This window comes from Anabrus simplex, chromosome 5, assembly GCF_040414725.1.
Source record: "Anabrus simplex isolate iqAnaSimp1 chromosome 5, ASM4041472v1, whole genome shotgun sequence".
Lineage (NCBI taxonomy): Eukaryota > Metazoa > Arthropoda > Insecta > Orthoptera > Tettigoniidae > Anabrus > Anabrus simplex.
Window position 1 is genome coordinate 262630999 of NC_090269.1, and position 22985 is coordinate 262653983.

The window sequence follows — 22985 nt, forward strand, 5'->3', positions numbered from 1 at the left end:
CTTCAGTTATGCCATATTTTCTTGCGGCTGCACAATTATTCCTCATTTCCACGTGTTTAATAACCATTATCTTAAAATTAGCTTCATAATACTGTTCGCACGCCAGGAGAAGTCCTCTGGGATTGAACTGCAGATTCTTCCCGCGTACCGCCCACCGTGTATTTCAGAAACATCATTCAGCCTCTACCTACTGCACTCAGTCAGCGCATTCTTTCTCTGTACTCTGTGAAAGGGATGCTTGGAAGGAGTCTTGAGAGACAGGTTTATGAGCAATGGAAGTAAACAGTAGCATTCCCACTCAACTCGAGACTTGATATGAACTGTTATAATTAAAGTATTCCGTTCCTATGCAGCAGCACGAGTTATAGGCTACTTTCATGTAATAATGAATAAACAGTGTCTGAAGAATGTTTACAACAATCAGAATAGCAATAATTATCGTTTACTCTTTGTTGCAGGATAGTATTAATATTGTTTTATATTACCGGTAATTAGAAAACTGTAAAAACATAAAATCATTAACAAACGCTACTGAAAATTGTTTTATTCACCTTGACCAATACTTCAACCCCAATTTCAACTTAAACGACACTTCCGAAAAACCCAACATCCTATTTGACTTCCTAATTCTTCTTCTAAAAAATTCTAAATTTCAAAACGTGAATTCAATTTTTCTTGCCTTACAAAGTTCCTACCGACATTTTATATCTCCAATAACCCACCCTAAACTACCCCTCCTTCATCCCTATCTTATCCTCTCTCACCATCTTTCAACTCTAAACCCTTTTAATCTTTTCTTATCCACTAATCTTCTTTCTTTATTAATTTATCCTATTTTTCTTTTCACCCCTAAAAAAAAAAATAACTACATTGCCACCTTCATTTTGGGCCCTCACTTTCAAATTTAAACTCATGCCTTGCGTCCGCCAACTTTGACTACTTCAATCACGACCTGAATTTTTTATATTCAAGAAATAGCGCACTGTGCATACATGTTTTCATTTGTTTCCGGTATTGCGCTTTTTACCATTACTATTGTTTTTCACGTCAACTGTTCTAAAAATCTTCAAGATCATAATTATATATTCAATTATATTGAATCGTATTATAAGTATATATATAGGTACATTTTTGTGAACTAAGCAAATACTTGATCATTAATATATCCTTCAGTCTCCGTCAGCGTATGAAAATACAGCACTTGACGTTGTAAACACCGCGCCGATCTTCTGGAGCTTGCAAGTTACTTCGGTTGAGCTGCTCGTCTTCGGCTTCTTCATGACTTTAGATCTTCATATTTGGATTGTGTTGTGACTTTATGCCTGACGGTGTATGCAGTCTGGCTCATTTAACTGTTCTCTGCTTTTCTTGAACATTGTGAGACAGTGCCAAACATTGCGTGTGCCATGCTGATGCTCGGAAGATTACGCATTACTTCTTTTAATTGGCATACATTCCACTTCGTCTGAATTTTACAGTGCCTACCCCCGTCATTTTTATATCGCCTCTTCAACTGATATTGTGTGGACTTGACCGTTAACTTCTTTCTTACTTATGCATTGTTTTTCGAGTTATAATCGGCTGATGATGACCCAGACTGGGGTCGAAACCGGTACCATTTCCACTTTTAATTAAATAAGAATGTAATCTCTACATCTCTTATTTACTTGTATTGAATAGGTTGAACTATCATATTTATTATTTCAATTTAACTTTTCTTGGGACACTATATGGCGAGTCCAAGTTTCCAAACTTTTTTCATTACTGTGCTTTATAATGCCGCACTGTTAAACAATACACTCTTAAAGCTGGATAAACAACAAGGACCACACGGGAAGTAGCTGCGACCTTTTGGTATCACTTTCATTGCTACTGTTGTCACGATTTGTTTCGCGTTATTTCACATTCGTTTACAAACTTCATCATTTGTTTCATCAGTGTCTTCTGTAAGATCTTCTCCCAGAATATCAAATCTGCTTGCAATCTCCACATTATACTTTAATCTTTCATCCTCCTGCTTCAATTTCTCAGTGTCAGCTATGCATCTTTCCTCAGTCTGTGACTTACAAGAGGTTTTCAATTTAATTTTATCAGAAGCAATTATCATATTGTGATCAGATCCTATCTCAGCTCCTCTGTAAGCTCTGATGTCAGTTATGGAGCTTCTATGCCTGTTATCAATTAGTGCATGATCTGATTGGCAGTCTTACCGTCACATGAATACCATACTTCCTTTCTTACATATTTGTTTATGTGGGAAGGTGGTACTCCACACATTCATGTTTGTGGATGTAGCGAAATTGGTTAGTCTAATGGCATTATCATTGCTTTGGGGCCGATGACCTTCGATGTTAGGCCCCTTTAAACAACAAGCATCATCATCATCATCATTATCATTGCTTTTGTCATGCAGACATTCCTTTCCTATTGTTGGCACAAATGTTTCTTCCTTTCTAACTTTTGCATTGAAATCACCCAAAATCATTTTGACATCATGTTTGGGTGATTTATTCCACAGTTCTAACAAATCCTCATAAAAGAGTAACGTGAGTCTTTAACTTTATCATCATTGTCGTTTGTGGGGGCATGGCAGTTCACCAGTGAGATGTTAAACCATTTAGAATGTACCTTCAAATAGCATAGTCTTTCATTAACATGTTCAAAGGACAGCACTGATACTAGTGCATTTTGGAGACAAAATAAGTACCAAATTCGTGGGGTCCACTTTCTTAACCACTCTTAGAAAGTGTATACTTCTCCATGTCCTGTATGCCATTACCTAATAATTTAGTCTGGTGAATTGCAGCAGTTCCAACTCTATACTTCTCCAGCTGTTGACTGAGGATTTTGAAGGATCCAAGTTTATACAGGGTTCTTACATTCCAAGTTCCTATTCGTAAAGCCGATTTCCATTGCAGGGTTGTCATATTTTGATATATATCCATTCTTATTCATCCGAGGCAAATGTGAGATATTCGTAACAACCTTTTTGTATCATTAGAGCCATATGGTATGAAAATCAGCACAGTGAAAAGCAAAACCATGGTGATATAAATAGGAGAAAGGCAAGGGAAAGGCATTTTGAAAATTGGTGGTCAAAGCCTTGAAATTGTTGACAATTTCAAATACCTAGGGAGTGAATTAATGCAGAATACAAGGCTGGACATGGAGATTAGCAAGATGGTGCAGCAGGGCAGAGTGTAAGAAACCTTGCCTGGAATAAGGATGTACCAAAGAAGTAATAGGCACCCATTCAATCACTCTTTTGTCTAATCCAATAGTCCTCATTTTCGTCAGTAGTCTCGTGTGATTTACCCTATTCTATATCTTGAGCAAATCTACGTACAAGCTTGCCTGCTTATTCTTTTTAGTTTTCCTAATGTTCATCATCATCATTATTTCCCATTGTTCAGCTGTAGCCGGGTAGGGGCAGATATGGTTCCTCTCCACTTTCTTCGGTCTTTCCACCACTCGTCCTCCAACACTGTGTCCCAGTCTAGGTTTCTTTCTCTAATACTGCGTTGGATTGTGTCCTTCCATCTCAATTGTGGTCTTCCTGCGGCCTCTCCTTCCTTGCATTTGCATTTCCATCACTTTTTTTTTACATTCTTTCATCACTCATTCGCTTTATGTGCCCAAACTATCTTAATTGGCTCTTCTCTATTCTATCATTTTTCATTTTTTCCACTCCAATTTCTTCCCGGATTTTCTCATTCCTTATTTTGTCTCTTCTACTCTTCTGTATCACACTCCTCAAGAACTTCATTTCGGCTCCCTGTATTATGTTATGGGTACGTAATAGATCTTGTACATAGTTTTCTTTGCTTCCATTGGCACATCTTTGTCCCACAACATGTTTCGTACACTATGATAGAAAGAGCTTCCAGCTTGAATCCTCTTACTAATTTCAGCATCCAGTCAATCATTCTCCATTAATTCACTCCCCGGGTATTTGAACATCTCTACTACTTCCAGGGGCTTGTCTGCAAGTCTAATCTGACCTTTCTCTTCCTTCTCCCGTCTAGTCATAACAAGAGTTTTACTTTTTTCTACACTTATTTTCAATCCACATTCTTCGATCTTCCCACTCACCACATCCAACTGCTCTTGAACCTTCATGTCGTCTTCTCCCCAAATCACAATATCATCTGCAAATAACATGATGTTCATTTCTCTTCCTCCATGTGCTGCTTTTTCTGTTTTCATGATGTCATCCGTTACTATTGCAAACAAGATTGGTGATAGAACACTTCGCTGTCTCAGCCCACTAGTGATTTTGAACCAACTTGTCCTGCCAACTTGTGTTTGCATGCAAATACAACATTCCTTGTACGTTGTCATGATCATTTTTATTAATCCCTGTCCAATTCCCTTTTGCACCAGACTGTCCCAAACTTTCGTCCTGGGGACACTGTCATATGCCTTTTCAGTGTCAATGAATGTCATCAGCATATCATTCCCATACTCTCGTTGCTTTTCCATTAGTTGTCTCATAATGAATATGGGCTCTATTCCACTTCTGAAACCAAACTGATTTTGCTGTGATTTTCAACCCTCAACCTTATCCTACTTTCCAGTATCTTAGCAACGTGGGATATCAGAGTAATTCTCCTGTAGTTCTTCAATAATTTATTATTGCCTTTCTTGAAAATTGGGACGATTATTCCTTTTTGCCAATCCTCAGGGACCTCCTTATTCTCCCAGACAATCCTGAGAACTCGATATGTCCACTGTAGGTCTACAGCTCCAGCTGCCATTATCATGTCCACTGAAGTTTCATCCATTCCAGCAGTTTTTCCATTCTTCATCTTTCTTACTGCCATTCCAATTTCATTCATTGTCATTTCTTTATCCATTTCTTTATCAACTAATTGCCTTTCTTGATGGTCCATTGAATAACTGTCATTATTTCCCATGTTCAGCAACTTCTGAAAATACTCTCTCCATCTATTTCTTATTTCTTCTGGCTTTGTTAATATTATGCCATCTTCATCCTTCACAAATCTGGTGTTTACTTGATCTCTCTTTTTGTTTCTTAAGATACCATACAATAATTTCTTGCTGCCTGGCATATCATCTCTCAATTTCTGTGTGAATAAGGCCCAGCTTTTCCTCTTTTCTTCCTCCACTACTTTCTTGGCCAAATTCTTTGCTCCACATATTTTTTTCTACTTTCTTCAGTCTTAGATGTTTTCCATGCCATTTTCTTTTCTTTCACTTTACTCTTCACCCTATCATTCTTGCATCCGGGGGACAGTGGGTTCGAATCCCACTGTTGGCAGCCCTGAAGATGGTTTTCCATGGTTTTCCATTTTCACACCAAGCAAATGCTGGGGCTGTACCTTAATTAAGGCCACGGCCGCTTCCTTCCAAGTCCTAGGCCTTTCCTTATCCCATCGTCACCATAAGACCTATCTGTGTCGGTGTGACATAAAGCCACTAGCAAAAAAATTACCCTATCATTCCCCCAGTGTGTCTGTCTTTTACATTTCCTGATGTTCTACCACATACCTTTTTCCTTAAATCTTTTCCATTCATCTTCAACATTCCCCATCTCTGTCCTAGGTACCAAGGGTGTTATTTTCCTTTGAAATTCTTTTTGTTTGCTTTTTTCCTTCAACTTCCACACTTTATGATTCTTTTCTCTCTTCTTAATGGGTTTTTTCAATCTTTCCCACTTTGTTTTCCTATCACAACTCTCTGATCTCCACCAAAGGCTTATTCAGTCATGGCTGTAACATCTAAAAGGTTCTTCCGGTGTTCTTTCTCGATGATTATGTAATCAATCATGGTCTTTGTTCGTCTGTCACCGGGCGAGTTGGCCGTGCGGTTAGGATCTCGCAGCTGTGAGCTTGCACCCGGTAGATAGTGGGTTCGAACCCCACAGTCGGCAGCCCTGAAGATGGTTTTCCGTGGTTTCCCATTTTTCACACCAGGCAAATGCTGGGGCTGTACTTTAATTAAGGCCATGGCTGCTTCCTTCCCATTCCTAGCACTTTCCTATCCCATCGTCGCCATAAGGCCTATCTGTGTCGGTGCAGCGTAAAGCAAATAGAAAAAAAAAATTTGTCTCCCCAACCATACCTTGTAATATTCTAACTGTTCTTCTTCCTAAACCAGGGGTTTCCAACAATCATTTGATTCCTCATGCAAAAATCCACCATCAACTTGGCTTCTGGATTTACATTTCCATATCCAATGGGCCTTACAACATCTTCCTTTCCTTGTCTTTCCATTCCAACTTGTGCATTTAGATCTCCCATCACTAGCACTTCCTGATCTGTCTATCTCTCATTGCCTCTAAAAAGTCCTCTAGATGTTCTTCTATGCAACCCGTTTGTGGGGAATACAACTGAAATAGATCTTTCGTGCCATTTTCAAACTGGAGTCTCATCACCATTATCCTATCGCTGATGCATTTTGCAGACTCCACATATTCTTGGATTTATTTTCTAAGTGTGATGGCCACTCCATTTTTTGCTTCAGGTCCTCTGCTGTAATACAGCCTGTATCCTCCTTTCTGAGGAATCTCTCCCATACCCCCTCTTCTTCGTCTCACACAGTCCAAGTATGGCTATATCTTTTTCTTTCATGAAGTCAACCAGTTGTTCCTAATGTTATCATTTTCAAACGTCTTTTTGTGGTTCTCTTTCATTTTCTACTCAGATAGTGATTTCCAAAGCATAAAGTATATTTTACGGTAGGTATATTTCAAACTGTCAAATTGAGTTACTGTTTCTTTTATTGACAAACATGGCTTATGTTTTCAAAAATATTATCATAATTCCTCTTGTAGGTAGTGTCAGATAGTTTGAAAAAGATTTTATTATTTTCATATACAAAAGTGGCAAGTATTCTTGTCTTGTATTTAGAAAGTTAATAACATTTGCTGCAAACCATTGAAAATTGGACAGGGAATGCTTACTTGTCATTTTGATAACATAACTAGAAATTTTTTGCTTGTACATTAAACATAAATAGTACATTTGAGGGAAGTTAATTGAATTTTTGTTTTTGTGCTTATATTAACGGATTATTGTCCATAATAAGCATTGTGTTTTATGAAGTTAAAATCATAGCCTCTACTATAAATAAGAAATAATGTCTACTGAAACTTTTACAGCAGAGCTGTGAGAAAAGAGAGAACGCCCTGAGGAATTCTCAACATTGGGGTGTATTACGATATGACTCAAAGCTTTCTTGAGTAAATGTGAAAAATACAAGACATTTGAGAATTTCTGTAAGGCTTCACTTCCCCTTCCATCCTCAAGATATCTTTGTTAGTTTTTCTACCTCAATTATACATTGTTGTAATAATACTTTGTGTGTTTCAGCAATTTCTTGGTGCTGGACTTGTGTTGGCTGGAGCCTCTCTCACAGAGCTGGATCTTAGTGACAACGCTTTTGGCCCTGTTGGTGTAGAAGGTCTGGTTTCACTTCTGAGAAGTTCTGTATGTTACTCATTGCAAACTCTGAAACTGAACAATAATGGTCTTGGTGTCACTGGTGGCAAGGTGGGTATCCTCACTTGAGTTTTGGGTAATCATTGTTTTCCTGTTAACTCTATAGCAAACTAAAATATTGAGAAAAATTGCAGATAAGTGGAGTAAGAATGTTGAAAAGTCTTATATGGCAAGTTTTTAACATTTTTGAAGCATTTACCACTTACTGATGTAACCAAGGGTTGAAGTACTTACTTAGTACTTCATTTTAGTAGAAGAGAACTGTCAAGAGATTTTCTTACTTTTTACGATCATTCCATTGATTCCTTTCACGGATAATATTTTTCCATCCTTTTTTGCTCTACCCATTCATCAGCTCCGGTAGTTGCTCAAGTCGTAAAGTCCTAATACTCGCCTCCCATGTCATGTGGTCGCTTGGATAGTGGGTAGAGTGCAAAGGTCCTCCTCTTTTCTCTTCTTGTTATCACTACCTACATATGCCATCGTTGACTAAATAATAAATGTAAATGAGGATGGGTAAGGACGAATTAACTAATAAATGTAAATGAGGATGGGTAAGGACGAATTAACTAATGAAATGAGAGAACATATATGCAAAATACTTAAAATTGCCTTCCACATTTACTCATATGAAGCGATATATTTACACATATTAACGCATGGGTGAATGATTTAAGTTAAAATCGCGTGTTGGAAACGAAAGGTATTTGCTAACAGTAGTAAGATTAAAAATATTTGTCTTTCAACAATTGACCGTTGTGGTTTGCATCAACAATGACATCTGATCTAAATAAAGGGTACTATTATTACTATCATTATTATTATTACTAACAACAGCGGTACGTTCAAATTCCCGTTTATATTTGATCCGCCTTTGTATTTCCCACATGTTATGTTCATAGTTCAGTTACTGTATATACGCAAATAATTCCTACATCTTAATTTTGAAAAGGGAAACTTTGGAGAAGAAAATATTTTTGTAATTGCATGACATTTTAAAATTTTAATATTGAAAACCGTAAACACTGCAGTACAACAAATACATCTGGTCTGTATTACCAATTTGCAAGAGTACATACGAATTTCTGTGCCACAAATTTATATTAGATCTATAGAAATTCACAATATTTTCTTCATAACTGCCTGGGAGACATTACAAAATACTAGTTTTCCTACAAAAACTTAAATTATTTTGTTTGAAAATGTGTGATCCATGCATGACTAGCCTTACGACACGTAATTTTCAACTCTTGCTACACTAAGCATACAAATTTCACTCATGACTATTTAAAGTGTCTCTTTTCAGTCACATATTCTTCCCATATCTTGTTTTTGATTTCCGCCCGCGAAATGCCCGTCGGTTACTCTTTGTTCAAGACAAGCTATTTTTCCTACAATCACATATGGAACTTTCATCTACATCATAATTTCTTCCCGTGACATGATTACCGATTTGCTCTTCCTCTTCAATAATGTGGAGCTTTTCTTTAGCTGTGAATGGCCTGTAACATGAACTCTCACCAGCCCACAACACGTGATATAACTTAAAATGACACAATATGTACACAGCATGCCTCTCGCTTTTGATGATAACAGAATTGGTAGAAAAATGCCAGCTCCAGATTTCTGTATGTCGGGGGCACTGTTCAAACCCCGATGCAAATAATACCCCCACCCCAACGTCCTGCCACTATATTTTGAAGAGAAAAAAAAACTAGGATTATTTGGATATATATGATTTTTTTTTTTTTTTTTTAACCTCTTAAATGACATAATCTAAAATTTGAAAACATTACATTATATTTGTAGATTTAAATAAATTATTCTGTGGAAAATATTTGACTAAAATTAGGTGGTTGAAATCATCGCAATCATGTTTGAGAAATCTTTGACGTGCTAAATGCAGAAAAGGACTAAATAGTGTTGGTCCTTGGTATGTGCTCATATCATCCTGTCTAGCTTCCAGTCTTAGATGTTGTTTAACTGTTACCAAATATTAACTTCATTTTATAACTGGAGTAATTTAATATAGTAAAATACCAGTATAACAAAATTTTGGGGACCTCAGAAATGCAACAAAATAGAATTACTGAATTCAAAACATAATTTTCTCAACATATACAAGAAAGTGAAACATGTAACCAGTGCATAAAACACAAGGGTAGTAGTGTCCTTAAGAATGGTGTCATGTTGTAGAGTACAGAAGAGAAATTGAAAGAATGGAAGAAATATGTTAAAAAAAAAAAAAAAAAAAAAAACCTTTGTGGACCACAGAAATGCGCTTGGGCAAAGGATGGTATGGATATCACATTTGCAGAAGTGGAGTATGTCATGAGAACAGCATAGAATGGGAAGGCTCCAGGCCCTGATGAGATGTGTGCCCTTCAGATTTATCAGGAAACTTTCTGTTTTGTAAACTCATCTTCTGATTTTCCAATTTATTCTTACTTCTTCCTATTTTTTACCAATATAACTACCAGTATGGTGAATAATCTTCCCCTAGGATAAAGGATAAATTCGCATGTGCTTGCGTAATTTACGCAACCCCATTTTTAAGAGTATTTATTTTATGCTTTACGTCACGAATGTATCGTCCATCGCCTTTGTGTATCGTGTGCTTTACAGCTGGGGATTCGGGACGGAAATCGTCCTACAAGCAAGAGAGGGTAGCGGGTGCTGGCGACTGAGTTAATCGAATTGAAAGAATGAGTTTGTTATTGCGTGGTTCGTGCACTGTTAACATCGTTTCTGTGCGTAGTTTTGTTGGAGTTGTAGACCACATTTTTTTTTCTTGGGGTTCTGTGCTTTCCCCCCTGTTAAAATCGTATGTTAATAATCTGTGAGACACATTAATCTGTTTTGTATGTGGTAGTTTCACGTATTTCTGTACATTTGTGTTCATTCTTACTTCATAATTTTAATGAGTTGCATGTATTTCAGGGAGTTGTGTCGGTGACATTTTCTGGTATTTTCTCCTCATGTTATGGTCAAAAAACATAAGCGTTATCTCCAAGCGTTCAGAGATACCTATAAAATTAAATTTCCGTTCAATTTACTGTCTAATAAAGAGAATTACTATGCACTTTGTTGTGTGTGTTGGTGTGATACATTATTATTCGTATGTATGTGTCATAAACAAGAATGATTAGGTAGGCCATACATTTTCTTGTAACCATTTTTATGTTTTCGTAGTTTAAGATTTTAAATTTTAAATTTAATTGTCAATTCGCACTCTAACTGTAGATATGTATGCCTTCTAACCTGTCTTATTTTCACCTAGACTGTGGCGGAATAGTTGTGATGAAATCCAAGAATTAAAATATCTTCCTATTTTTTTATTTCTAAAAGTTGGTAGGTATGGATATTGAAACTTATTGAAAAAAAAAAATCCCCATCATTTTAGGTTGTTCTGTTCAACAGTATTCACCGAAGTGTATCAAATCAACTTGTGTAATGTTGCGAAGAAACCCAGTGCAAAATTCTGCAGCGAATCTAGATCAGTTAGTTTGATGAGCCATGTTCTGAAAATATTCTTAAAGGTCTTGCATTCGAGAATTTACCATAAATATGAGGGGAATATCAGAACCTTACAGTTCGGCTTCGGAAATGGCTTTATTACTAGAGAGGCATTATTCAGTCTGCAAGTATTAGTCCAACAGTGCCAGGAAATTAATGTTTATGTTTTTGCTTATTTCACAGACTATGGAAAAGCTTTTATACAACCCACTATAAGGAACTCGATGAACATTCTTTGAGAATTAGTGCTTAATGGGCAAAAATTATTGGTAATTATGCTGCAACCAGAGTGCTGGCATAAGAATTAATGGTCATGTTGATGGTCGTGTCTCAGGAGAAGTATCAGATTTTGAAAGGAGATCACCAAGGCTGCGTTCTTTCACCAATCCTTTTCAACATCTGTTCAGAAAAGATTTTTTTGAGATGCTTTCTGCGGAAAGACGCAAGGATTTGTGGTTAATGGAGTTATCATAAATGTCAGGTATGTCAATGACAACACTGTCCTACTTACAACCAATCTCTAGGATCTACAGGAGCTACTTAATGTTGTCACTGAAGCCAGCAATCTCAAAAAAGATGTACGAATGCATTTATAAGAAGACATTGGCGGGGATAAATATATAGAAATGAAGATGGTGTTCAGGGTAGTCTCAAAACAGGAAAGGACCAGATATCAAGAGTGGCAGCATTGAAATACATGGGATGCCACATTAATGATTACTGTGACCTTGCTCCTGGGATCCGATGCTGAATTGAGCAGGCCAGAACTTCTTTTCAGAAACTTAAAACTTCTTACAAGCTGTGACCTTTTCATTACACCACGGACACAACTATTCTGGTGCTATGTTTTCAGCATTCTACTATATACAGCTTTGAGGCTTGGACACTAACTGAGACCCTGTGCAAGAGATTGCAAGCATTTGAGATTTGATCATACTGAAGGATGCTGAAGATACCTTGGACAGCTAAAATGACCAATATAGAAATTTTACACCGTATGAACAATGAGCCAGAAATTCTCACTACCGTCAAGAGAAGGAAGCTAGAACACTTTGGTTATATGGTGTGGAATATTTAATATCCCATTCCAGACGTAATACTCAAGGAAAAATTAATGTAAAATGTCGTCCGGGGCGAAAAAGGACATCGTGGCTTTGCAACTTGAGCCAGTAGTTTGAGTTTGACAAAGCTTACTCTATTCAGAACAGTTACGAACAAACAACAGGTCATGCTACCGATCTCCAACATTCTGCGAGGACATGGCACATGAAGAAGGAAAAGAAGAATAAATGTTAAAATGAAATAAGTTAGTTCCTAAGAACTCGCCTGTTATATCTATTGCAGGATCTACTGTACATTTACAGCTTAATATCTATTAGATGATAAGAAAATTAGGATATATGCACACAAAGTAATGATGCACAGTAATTGCAAGAGGGTTTCTGTAAATTTTCAGCATATCAAATTTTACGTTGTTCTGGTATACTTATGTTCTGGACTTTAGTTTCTTGAAAAAGTCTGTGATTTTCATCTGAACACTCCCAGACACAAAAGAACATTCAAGATAGTCACCAAACACTGCACATTAATTCAAGAGAGATTCTGGCACTTCACTTTGTGGCAGAAGAAAATCTTGAAAACTACATGCCAGATTTGTTGCCTGCACAAGAGTCGGACTCTGTCAAACATTTTGAGGCACATCTTCAACTTCCACCTCGTCATCACCTGGACTTCTTTCACTCATAATGTATAATAATATCTGCCACAATTTCATCGTCACCCGTTGATGTAGTTGGCAAGATTCACACTTGTTAGCACATCCAACTTTTCACATGAGCACACACTCTTCCAGTTTTCCTCTGTTTCTGCATTATCAAACACTTTACCAAGTAAGTTTTCCATGCAGTTAATGTTGAATTGCTGTGAGCTTTACAACTAAGTAATGTGAGCTTGCATTCAGGAGATAGTAGGTTCAAACCCCACTGTTGGCAGCCCTGAAGATGGTTTACCATGGTTTTCCATTTTCATGCCAGGCAAGTGTTGGGGCTGTACCTTAGTTAAGACTACAGGCTCTTTCCCACTCCTGGTCCGTTCCCATTCCATCGTTGCCATAAGATCCATCTCTATTGGTGCAACGTAAAGCAAAATTGTTGTTCAAAGAAAACGCTTCACTTTCTGTAATGTCACCTTCTGCATAAACAACTCCAGGTTTTCTAAAGCAGTTAGCAATAATTATTTCTTCTTTCAGTGATCTCCACTCAGCACTGAACACCTGCATTTCTTCCAGTATGTTGACATTATTGTCTCCCTCCGAGGCAGTGCTATGATAGGAAATGGGCTTTAATTTGTGTTTTATTTACAAGAAATTAATTCTACATAATGATGTACTTCAAAACTGAATAAAATATACATTTGTTTTAAGAAACTCATCGTAAGCTTCATGTGCTGTTGGGTGGACAACCCACTAATCAGAATCGTCATGCAGTTTTCTTACCTGCCCCTGATGTTTGTAATCTCTAGTTTCGCGTATCTGTTGCCTGTTGCCGCACAGGAACGTGTTGTGTGAAGTGCTGATGATTAAAACGATGAATTTGAGTGATATTTTGAAAAAAATGAAATTAAATACATGCAAAAGGGTTAAATTTTTATTCTGTATGCTGAAATGTTGAAATTTGTTAAAATGAAAAATTATAACACACATTAAATAGAGAAAAGGCAAGGGGCTTAAAAATAATTTTGCGAATTTGAACATATTGTTATATCGGTGTTCATTATAGCGACATACTGTAATAGATTCTACTCGTACGTATTCATTAGTATAACTATTGTATTTTCAGTATAATTTCATTTATACACTAATGGATTTAAATACATAGCAATTAATTCAGGAGCTTTTCAAAGAGGAGTGATATCAGGTGATAGGAATTTACTTCGTATGTTACTAGGAAGGGCATCCATTTTCAAACGCTTGGCCAAAAACCAAAACGAGCCAGAGTAGCTCCAGTGATCCCAAAAATAGCTAGGATAAACTGAAGATCCTTGGCTGTTTAAACTTGTGTACTTAACTGATAAACAGTGCTATTTTTCATTTTGAGTGGAATAATTTGATCTAACATTCATAGATTTTTAACATTTTTTTGCTACACATACTGTCACTGTCGTCATGAAGCATTCAGTCCAAGGACTGCTGTGCTGCCACGAAGTGGTTTCATGCCATCCAATTGATGGCTGTTCTCTTCATTTCTATGTATTTTTCCCCTCCAATGTCTTCTTATAAATGCATTCGTATGTCTTTGTCAAGATTGTTCCCCAGCAATGTAGCCTTGTACCCTGGTTGTGAATAATGGAGAATGGTGTAAAGTGCGACCCCATCAGGAAAGACGTTCGCGTATTAGTTTCAGCAGAGATTGCTTTTGCCTAACTCTGCACAAACCTCACCCTTTGTCATCTTACCTGTCCGTGCAACTTCAAGTATTTTATGTGAACACACCATTTCAATAACCTCCAGGCATTTGATAAACTTTAATTACCGTCCAGACAAATGCATGTGGTTCCTTATGCGAAAGTGGAGGAGCCTGTTGGTTTACAGTAGTCTAGTCATTACATATATATATATATATGAAAGACATTTATGTCCTTTTAATAGATTCTTATTGTAGCTGTGCTATTTCGAACTGAGGTGGTGTATTCTAATTGTAATTTATAAATATTTGTCATAGATGCTGTCCCGAGGATTGCTTGATTGTTACCAGAAAAGTAGAGAAGCTGGACAGCCTCTTGCATTAAAAGTTTTCGTTGCAGGACGAAACAGACTTGAAAATGAAGGTGCCACAGCACTGGCAGAAGTTTTTAAGGTAAGATCAGTATCTAGTTTTAATATTGCGCAGGTCTCCTATTTTTTATTATTATTATTATTATTATTATTATTATTATTATTATTATTATTATTATTATTATTATTATTATTATTTGAATAACCCTTTTGAGGGTACAATAAATCAGCTTTGGTTTCTTTGCATTTAATTTTCTTCATTTCCAAACTTCGTTCATTTTCTGAGAATGATGTTCCTTTTTCTCTTGAGTCCATTTTTTTCCAGTTAAGTTCTTTCTCTCCTGAAATCCTGCCTTTCATGTTACTTCTCAGAAACGTGTTCTGTTTTCTGTCTATCTGTTTTAATTCCAGCGTTTTTCATATCCGTTTCAATTTAAATGAACCACGTTGGCTTGGATTTGTAACTGTTCAGTAACTTGAAGATTTGTTTAGTTAGTCTATTGTTACACATTCTATAAATGTGTCCAAAAAACTGGTCTTCTTTTCCTCATTACAGTTGACAGTTTTTCAATTTTTAAATATAGCTGTCTGTTTGAGCATAGTTATTTCTCAAAATTTCTTGCTGGGCCACTGTTTGATAATGTCTTAAGTTCAAGTTCCAGGATAGAGATTTCTTATTGCATATATTTTTTGTCATATGAAACATCCTTTCCATTTTGTTTACTTTTGTATCTATAACTACCTTTTCTTTTGTCTTGTTTGTTCCTGTTTATTATATTAGTATTGCAGTTCTGATTAGTTTGTCAGTTTTCTTGTGTTACACTCAACTCTCGATTAACCGGGATAATGTAGGGTTAAGGCTTCCCAGATAAGTAAAATCATGGTTAACCCGCAAAAAGTTAAAAATAGAACAGGTGTACTGAAAGTACAGTTAAAATGATAATAAACGATACTACTGTATTGTTATTATTAATTCACCCAATACGTTGCAGTAAAAGTAGCACTTAACACAATTAATGCCGTATTTCACGGCATAATCGTCGCCACCGCGTAATCGTCGCATCCTTTATTTTCAATACAAAAATCGGACTTTAAACCTTTAATTACATAATCGTCGCACGTCCAAATTTTGTTCACTAATCTGGTTAAAACGTAAATGGAACTGCAACGTAAGTTGCACATGAATGCGCAATTTAAATACGTGTATGGTTTATGGGCAATTTGGCAACACAGTCACGTTTGCGACATGTTGCACAACGTATAAATAAATAATACCGGTATATGTACGACGCATGGCTTACCGGTAGACTATTGGCAGTTTGACAACGTGGTCGCGAGACAGTGTACTATTTATTCACCACCTACATATTATGCTTACCGGTAGGCTATCGGCAGTTTGACAACGTGGTCGCGAGACAGTGTACTATTTATTCACCACCTACATATTATGAGTTCCCATTTGAAATACGTAAGGCTGTAAGTTATCGCTTATCGGCAACGTCGCCAGGAAATACCGGCTAGGTAGGTTGAATGGACCTCGAACCAGCCCTCAGATACAGGTAAAATTCCCTGACCCGGCCGTGAATTGAACCCGAGGCCTCCATGTAAGAGGCAAGCACGCTACCCCTACACCATGGGGCCGGCTCTTGTGTTATTGCACACGAAGTGAAATCCAAGACGATAACGCAGATTTCCACGGAATTATTCAGCCGAATTATTTACGATGTCTCAGTTGTCATCGCTAGACTCTTATCTTACTACTGCGTCATAAGTGTCCAGGCATGGGATGAAAACTTTTATCCAAGCAGTCAAGATAATTATTATCCAATGCTATTAAAGTTTTATTTTATAAACTCGTCAGTAATGTAATGTAAAATCATCAATAACTGGGAAGAAATATTAACCTAATTACCGTATGTTTAAAAGAAATTGAAAAAAATGAATGTTTGTTACTGACGTCTCGGAATACAGTCAACTATACAGTAGATCTACACCGCGCTAGCTAGAGCTCCGGTTTGCGAGCTTTGCGCAAGCGCAGTAGTGTGTCGCAACCAACGAGCTAAACTGATAAATTGTTGCATGCTTCCTTGCTGCCTAACAGTATTGGCTGCTCTGAAATGGACAGATCACAGATGCATTTATTTGTTTCAGATTTACATGATTACTGTAGACATGTGTGCATGAGAATTTAAGTTTTTAATTTGTGTTTTGGGTGTTTGCAGAAATAATTTGTTTTAATAGTGAACAATTACGGAAAGTCATTTATATCGCAAAACATTAACGTGTGAAGCATTTATAAGCGATTATGGGTAAATATAGAAACTATTCTGCGGGCTTCAAGCTAAGCGTAATTGCCTTATTTGAACAGCACGGGAACAGAGCTGCAGAAAGAAAATTTTCTGTGAGTGAAAAGTTGGTGCGTTACTGGCGGAAAGTAAAAAACAAGCTAAAAAGCACAAACCCTTCTAGACGCGCATTTAGAGGTCCTAAAACAGGGAAGTTTCCTATAATTGACGAAGTGTTTAGGTACGTCAGTGAAATACGTAACAATGGCTGCAGTGTATCATATGAAATGTTACAAATTAAGGGACAGGACGTAGCGCGCAAACACAACATACCGGTAACTCAGTTTAAGGCGACTCGTGGGTGGATTAAGGGGTTCATGCGACGACACAATCTGTCAGTGCGAAGGAGAACAACACTAAGCCAAAAGTTGCCTGCTGATTACACGGACAAGATCGTAAATTTTCACCGATTTGTCATACGTTTGCGCAAGGAAACTTCGTACTTGCTTTCTCAAATCGGTAATGCCGATCAGACTCCAATCTTTTTTGATATGCCTCGCAACAGCACTATTGCGCTAAAAGGATCACGGAGTGTATTAATGAAAACCAGCGGTAGTGAGAAGTTGCGATGCACGGCAATGCTAGCCATTACAGCTGACGGGAGAAAGTTGCCGCCTTACATCATTTTCAAGAGGAAAACGATGCCTAAGAATATACCGTTTCCCCGTGGAATTCATGTACGAGTGCAACCAAAGGGTTGGATGGACGTAGAACTCATGCTAGACTGGGTTAAAACTGTGTGGAATAGAAGACCCGGTGCACTACTAAAACAACCAGCTCTGCTTGTTTTAGATAGTTTCCGAGGTCACCTCGTGAACGAAGTGAAGCAAATTCTCACTACAAATAAGACACGACAGATAGTCATTCCTGGTGGCCTGACATCTGCTTTGCAGCCACTAGACGTATGTGTTAATAAACACTTTAAAGACCACTTATGTTGATTTTACAACGAGTGGATGATGAGCGGCGATCAGCAATTGACGCCCGCCGGAAATATCAGGCGTCCACCCTTGGACTTGTTATGCTCGTGGGTGAAGAAGAGTTGGGATCTTATACCACCTGAACTAGTCTCCAAGAGCTTCAAAAGGACTGGGATTTCGAATGCACTAGACGGTTCCGAAGATGACGCAATGTGGCAGGGAGATGAAGAATCTGATACTGGTATTAACAGAGGCAAGGACGGCGCATCAGATAGCGAAACCTGCGATAGCGACACCGAAGATTTGGAATAAATTGCGTACCGGTAAGTCCGTATTTCACAACAAAGCGATAATTTTTTGCAAGTGTAATATTTTAACTTTAATACTCAAATTAATGACAAATTAACTTAATACGTTCATTTTTATTTTCAGGTTGTAAAAACGTTCGCCGAATTGTTGCGAAAAATTATGAATTTTGTTTTAGACTATTTTAATTATTTTGATGTATAAACGCGAGTATTACGTGCATCTTAAATTTGTATCAAATACAATTTAGTTATAAATACATTTTTTGAGTAATACAAATACTGGTATTAAATATTCATCGTATAATGGTCGCACCCTACAATTTTTTTCGAAAATTTTGGTATAAAAAGTGCGACGCTTATGGCGTGAAATACGGTAAATAGAAAATTAAACAGCACTTTTTGTTAAAACTAATAAGGCAAAGAAAAATATTCGGACTACCTAACTTTACTGTATCTGAAAATAATCAGTCAAGGTTTTCTGCTTTTGTACCGAGAAACACTTCTTTATTTTGCTTCTCAAGTTTCTCAAAACAAGTTTTTCGGTGATGAGACCATCATCCTGGCAATATTATCCCAACTCTTTGTAATTCTGTATTACTGTAATTTCTAACACTCGTGCATTTTTAGTGTTTTTTGATATCGTGGTTAAGCCGCAACGCGGTTGATCAGATTACGATACTTCGGGAGTTGAGTGTATATAAGTAGTGTTCTGTTAAATAGGTTTTTTAAAATGCGTTTTGACTATTATCTCCCTCTTTAATCTGTTTGAAACTCTGACTGCTGAGATTTTAAATTAAATTATTGAGATAGTTAATGCAATCCACATGTGAAGATTATTGTCATTGCTCAAACGGTGAACATTCCTGTTATCTTCATCATCAATTCCCATTTTCCTGCTACAGCCAGGTAGGGACAAATATGGTTCCTCTCCATTTTTTTCCGCTATCATTCCACCACTTCCCATTCAATGTTGTGTTCCAGTCCAGGTCCTGCTGTCATACACTGTTTTGGTCTAAGTCCTTCCATCTCAGTCTTGGTCGACCTCAGCCTCTTTTCCCAATCATTTGCCTTTCTAATGTCTGTTTTGGCATTCTTTTGTCACTGATCCTTTTAACATGTCCATACCAGCCAACCCTGCTTCTCTTTATTTTATATCTTTTCCACTTTAATTTCTTCCCATATTTCCTCATTCGTTGCTTTCTTTTTCTTGTCTTCTGCACCTGCTGTCTGTGTTCAGCTCTCGTCTCATTTTGTCATCAACCAGGTTTCTGCTCCATGTGTTGTTATGGGTATGTAATACATTTTCTGTCTTACTAATAAAAAACCCTTATACAGTTGTTTAACACTTATATAGTTATACATTGAATAAACCCTGTATAATCGTTGCATATTTTTCTTACTAATAAACGTGGTGTACGCATTGTATTACTACACTGCATGTATGCACTCATTCAAAGCCATAGGAATATCTTCCTGCATTTCACTGACGTATTTCTTCACGTTCATGGTTGCTTTTGCTGGATAGGACTATCTGTATTGTAACCAGGAAATGCCTATGGCCTGTAACATAGTTTTGGTTATATGAATATTTGCAGTGGGACGACTCGAACGTATGTCAATTTAAGATACCAAAATTTATTAGGATCAACCTATTCAATACAATAGAATTTACAAAGTTAGGACTTACATCCTATTAAACTAAAATTTGGAGGGACATGTTTTGCCCTTTAAAAGGGCATCATTAGCCTTTTTACACTCATACTCAAAGATAAAAATCAGGATCCTGGATTGTCATGGTAAAAAATATAACATGAGAATATAAGATTAGAGTGAAATTATACAATGTGAGAAATTGTTAAGAGTTCTTAAATAATAATTTACAATTAAAAACTTCATTTAAAATATTTGCGAAGAAAAAGTTGAAGTTGGTATGATATTACACTAGTAATTTTAAAGTGATTTTATAAATTAGACAAACTAGGCCTTAACCACATAATAACAAGAAGGTCTATGGCTAAAGTTGCCGTATCAAAGTTCGAGTGAAATTCGGCTGGAAGCAACTTGATTTACATGTTGAAGAGAAGATTCTGATAGGACAGCTGTTTTGTAATGTTTTGATTTAGCATTACGTGACATTACTTGTTTATTGTAATGATCCCATGTTAGTCTAAATGCCCTCTGAAATTTGAGGCCCTTTCTGTATTAGCCAAACTGTCTAACCCTGAAGGAAGAATTACTTCTCCAAGGTATTTAAAAAAGGATACCAGCTGGGCTGAATGTCTCAGACAGATGAGGCACTGACCTTCTGACCACAACTTGGCAGGTTCAGTCCTGGCTCAGCCCGGTGGTATTTGAAGGTACTGAAATACATCAGCCTTATGTTGGTAGATTTACTGGCACGTAAAATTACTCCTGCGGGACTAAATTCCACCACCTTGGTGTCTCCGAAAACCGTAAAAGTCGTTAGTGGTACGTAAAGCAAATCTTTTTCACTTCGTTCTCTGGTTGCAATTTCCATCCATTAATTTTTTTCGTATAGAGGTTTCTGTCCATGGTGTCAGTTGAGTTCATCTGGGCTTTTTCCACATCTTTCTTCACTTCCAGTACCCATGGAATATTTTTTAGATGTTCTATGTAGGTGAGAATCTTGTGTGTCAGTCTACTTGCCGACAGTCTGCGGACGTGTCCATAAAATTTTAGACGTCTTTTGCGGATGTCTGCTGCAATGTTGGAAAGCTCTTCTGTCACTTTGTGTGACCTCAGTCTATAACCATCTTCTGTTTATTGGGGGCCGAGAATTTTTCTCAGGATTCTTCTTTTAAAATGTTTTCTATCACCTTTCCCGTTTAGCGTAAGGGTCACGCTGGCATATAAGACTTCGGGCTTGATTACTGTATTATAGTGTCTGATCTTTACATGCCAGAACAAGCACTTTTTATTGTACATGTTGTGAGCCCTACCGTAGGCTTTCCGAAATTTTTGTAGACAAATTTCTGGGCAGTCTTCTCACCTCCCATTGGTTTAAGTATTTCTCCCAAGTACTTGAAGTGTGGTACTCGGTTGATTTGCCCATATGTCGTGTTCAAATTTTGGATGTCAAGTTTTGAGCAGAAGAACTATGTCTTTTCAAAGGAAATTTGTAGGCCAACCTTTCCAGCACATTTGCTGAAGGTTTCAATTTGTTTAATGACTTTGACTGCATCAACTGTCAGTATGGCCAGGTCATCTGCAAAAGCAAGGCAGGATATCTCAGCACCGTCATTGGGTCGTCCTAGTCGTATGGGGCGCCAGTATCCCATGTCTTTCAATGTCTTCTCTCACTCGCGGATGACTTTGTCTAGGACGAGGTTGAAAAGAAGCGGAGATAGGCCGTCACCTTATCGGACGCCAGTTTTAATCGGGAATGGTTCAGAGATCTCCCCCACGAATTAAACTTTGGAGATAGTGTCAGTGAGTGTTGCCTTGATGAGGTTGAGGGTCTTGGAGTCAAGCCCCAGTTCCTCAAGAATAACGAAGAGAGACTGTCGATCAACTGAGTCATACGCTTTCCTAAAGTCAACAAAAATGCAGATGACCGGTTTGTTCCTCAATGCTTTGTATTTAAGTGTTGAATATTTGTTCTACATACAAGCGACCAGGGCAGAAGCCTGCTTGATATTCGCCAATACTTCGTTCAAGTTGTTCTTGTGTTCTCTTCAAAAGGCAAGCTGAAAGAATTTTGTATGCCACTTGGAGAAGAGAAATGCCCCTGTAATTGTTCACGACAGTCTTATCTCCCTTTTTGTGTAATGGGTGGATGAGGGCGCACTTCCAGCTCTGAGGTAATTCTTCCGATTGCCAGATATCTGTAATGATTTGAGCGAGTTCCTTGAGGGAGTTAGGTCCAAAATTTTTCAGAAGTTCCGCGAAGATGCCATCTTCTCCGGAGGTCCTATTGTTTTTAAGTTTAAGGATGGTGGCCGCAGATTTCTTCCTCTGTCTGTGGTGGAGAGTCTGGGAAAGTGTACCTTGGGGGTTCTTGGGGGAATCTTGTGAGGGGCTCTGCACGGTTGAGGAGATCAGCGAAGTAAAGTGCTAGTTCCTGACAATTTTCCTGATTACTGAGTGCAAGTTTTCCATCTGATCTTTTGAAAGCCAAGTTTTGAGGAGCATACCCCGGACTTCTCCTCCGAATTCCCTATAGAAATCTCGTACGTTGTAGTTACGAAAGTTATCTTCAGTTGAGGCCAGTTGTTGCTTCAAGTGTTTTCTGTTGACCTGCCTGATGATTTTGGCTACTCGTTGTCTAGTTTCATTGAAATATGTTTGGTTTTCTGGTGATTTCTTGCTGTTGTACTTCTGGAATGCTTCCTTTCGTTTGTTCAATGCACCCATGAACCTACTACGCTGGCGTAGCAGGGGGAGAGGTGATACTCCCACGTGGCGCGTTCCAGATGGCGGATAGGGGCGTCCTAACCGGCTTGCCGGCGGACTTGAGGGAAATAAAATACCTCTCGCGGACCAAACACACAACCCCTTGCGGGTGGGGGAGGCACATGTAGAATACACCCGCGGTATCCCCTGCCTGTCGTAAGAGGCTACTAAAAGGGGCAACCTAGACACAGACATGGATTGCGGTCTGGTATAATGTGTTGGACCTCCTGTGGATGGGAGGGGTTGAA

At 37.8% G+C, this 22985-nt stretch overlaps 1 protein-coding gene across 3 annotated transcripts in view; it reads left to right on the forward strand.

Annotated features, from left to right (window-relative positions):
• RanGAP (Ran GTPase activating protein) overlaps positions 1 to 22985 on the forward strand; it is a 232050-nt gene that overhangs the window by 21013 nt on the left and 188052 nt on the right. For all 3 annotated transcript variants that reach the window (XM_067147370.2, XM_067147371.2, XM_068227612.1), the window contains 2 exons: positions 7335 to 7514; positions 14699 to 14833. In XM_067147370.2, the coding sequence (XP_067003471.2) occupies positions 7335 to 7514; positions 14699 to 14833 (315 nt within the window). The remainder of the gene's footprint in view (positions 1 to 7334; positions 7515 to 14698; positions 14834 to 22985) is intronic.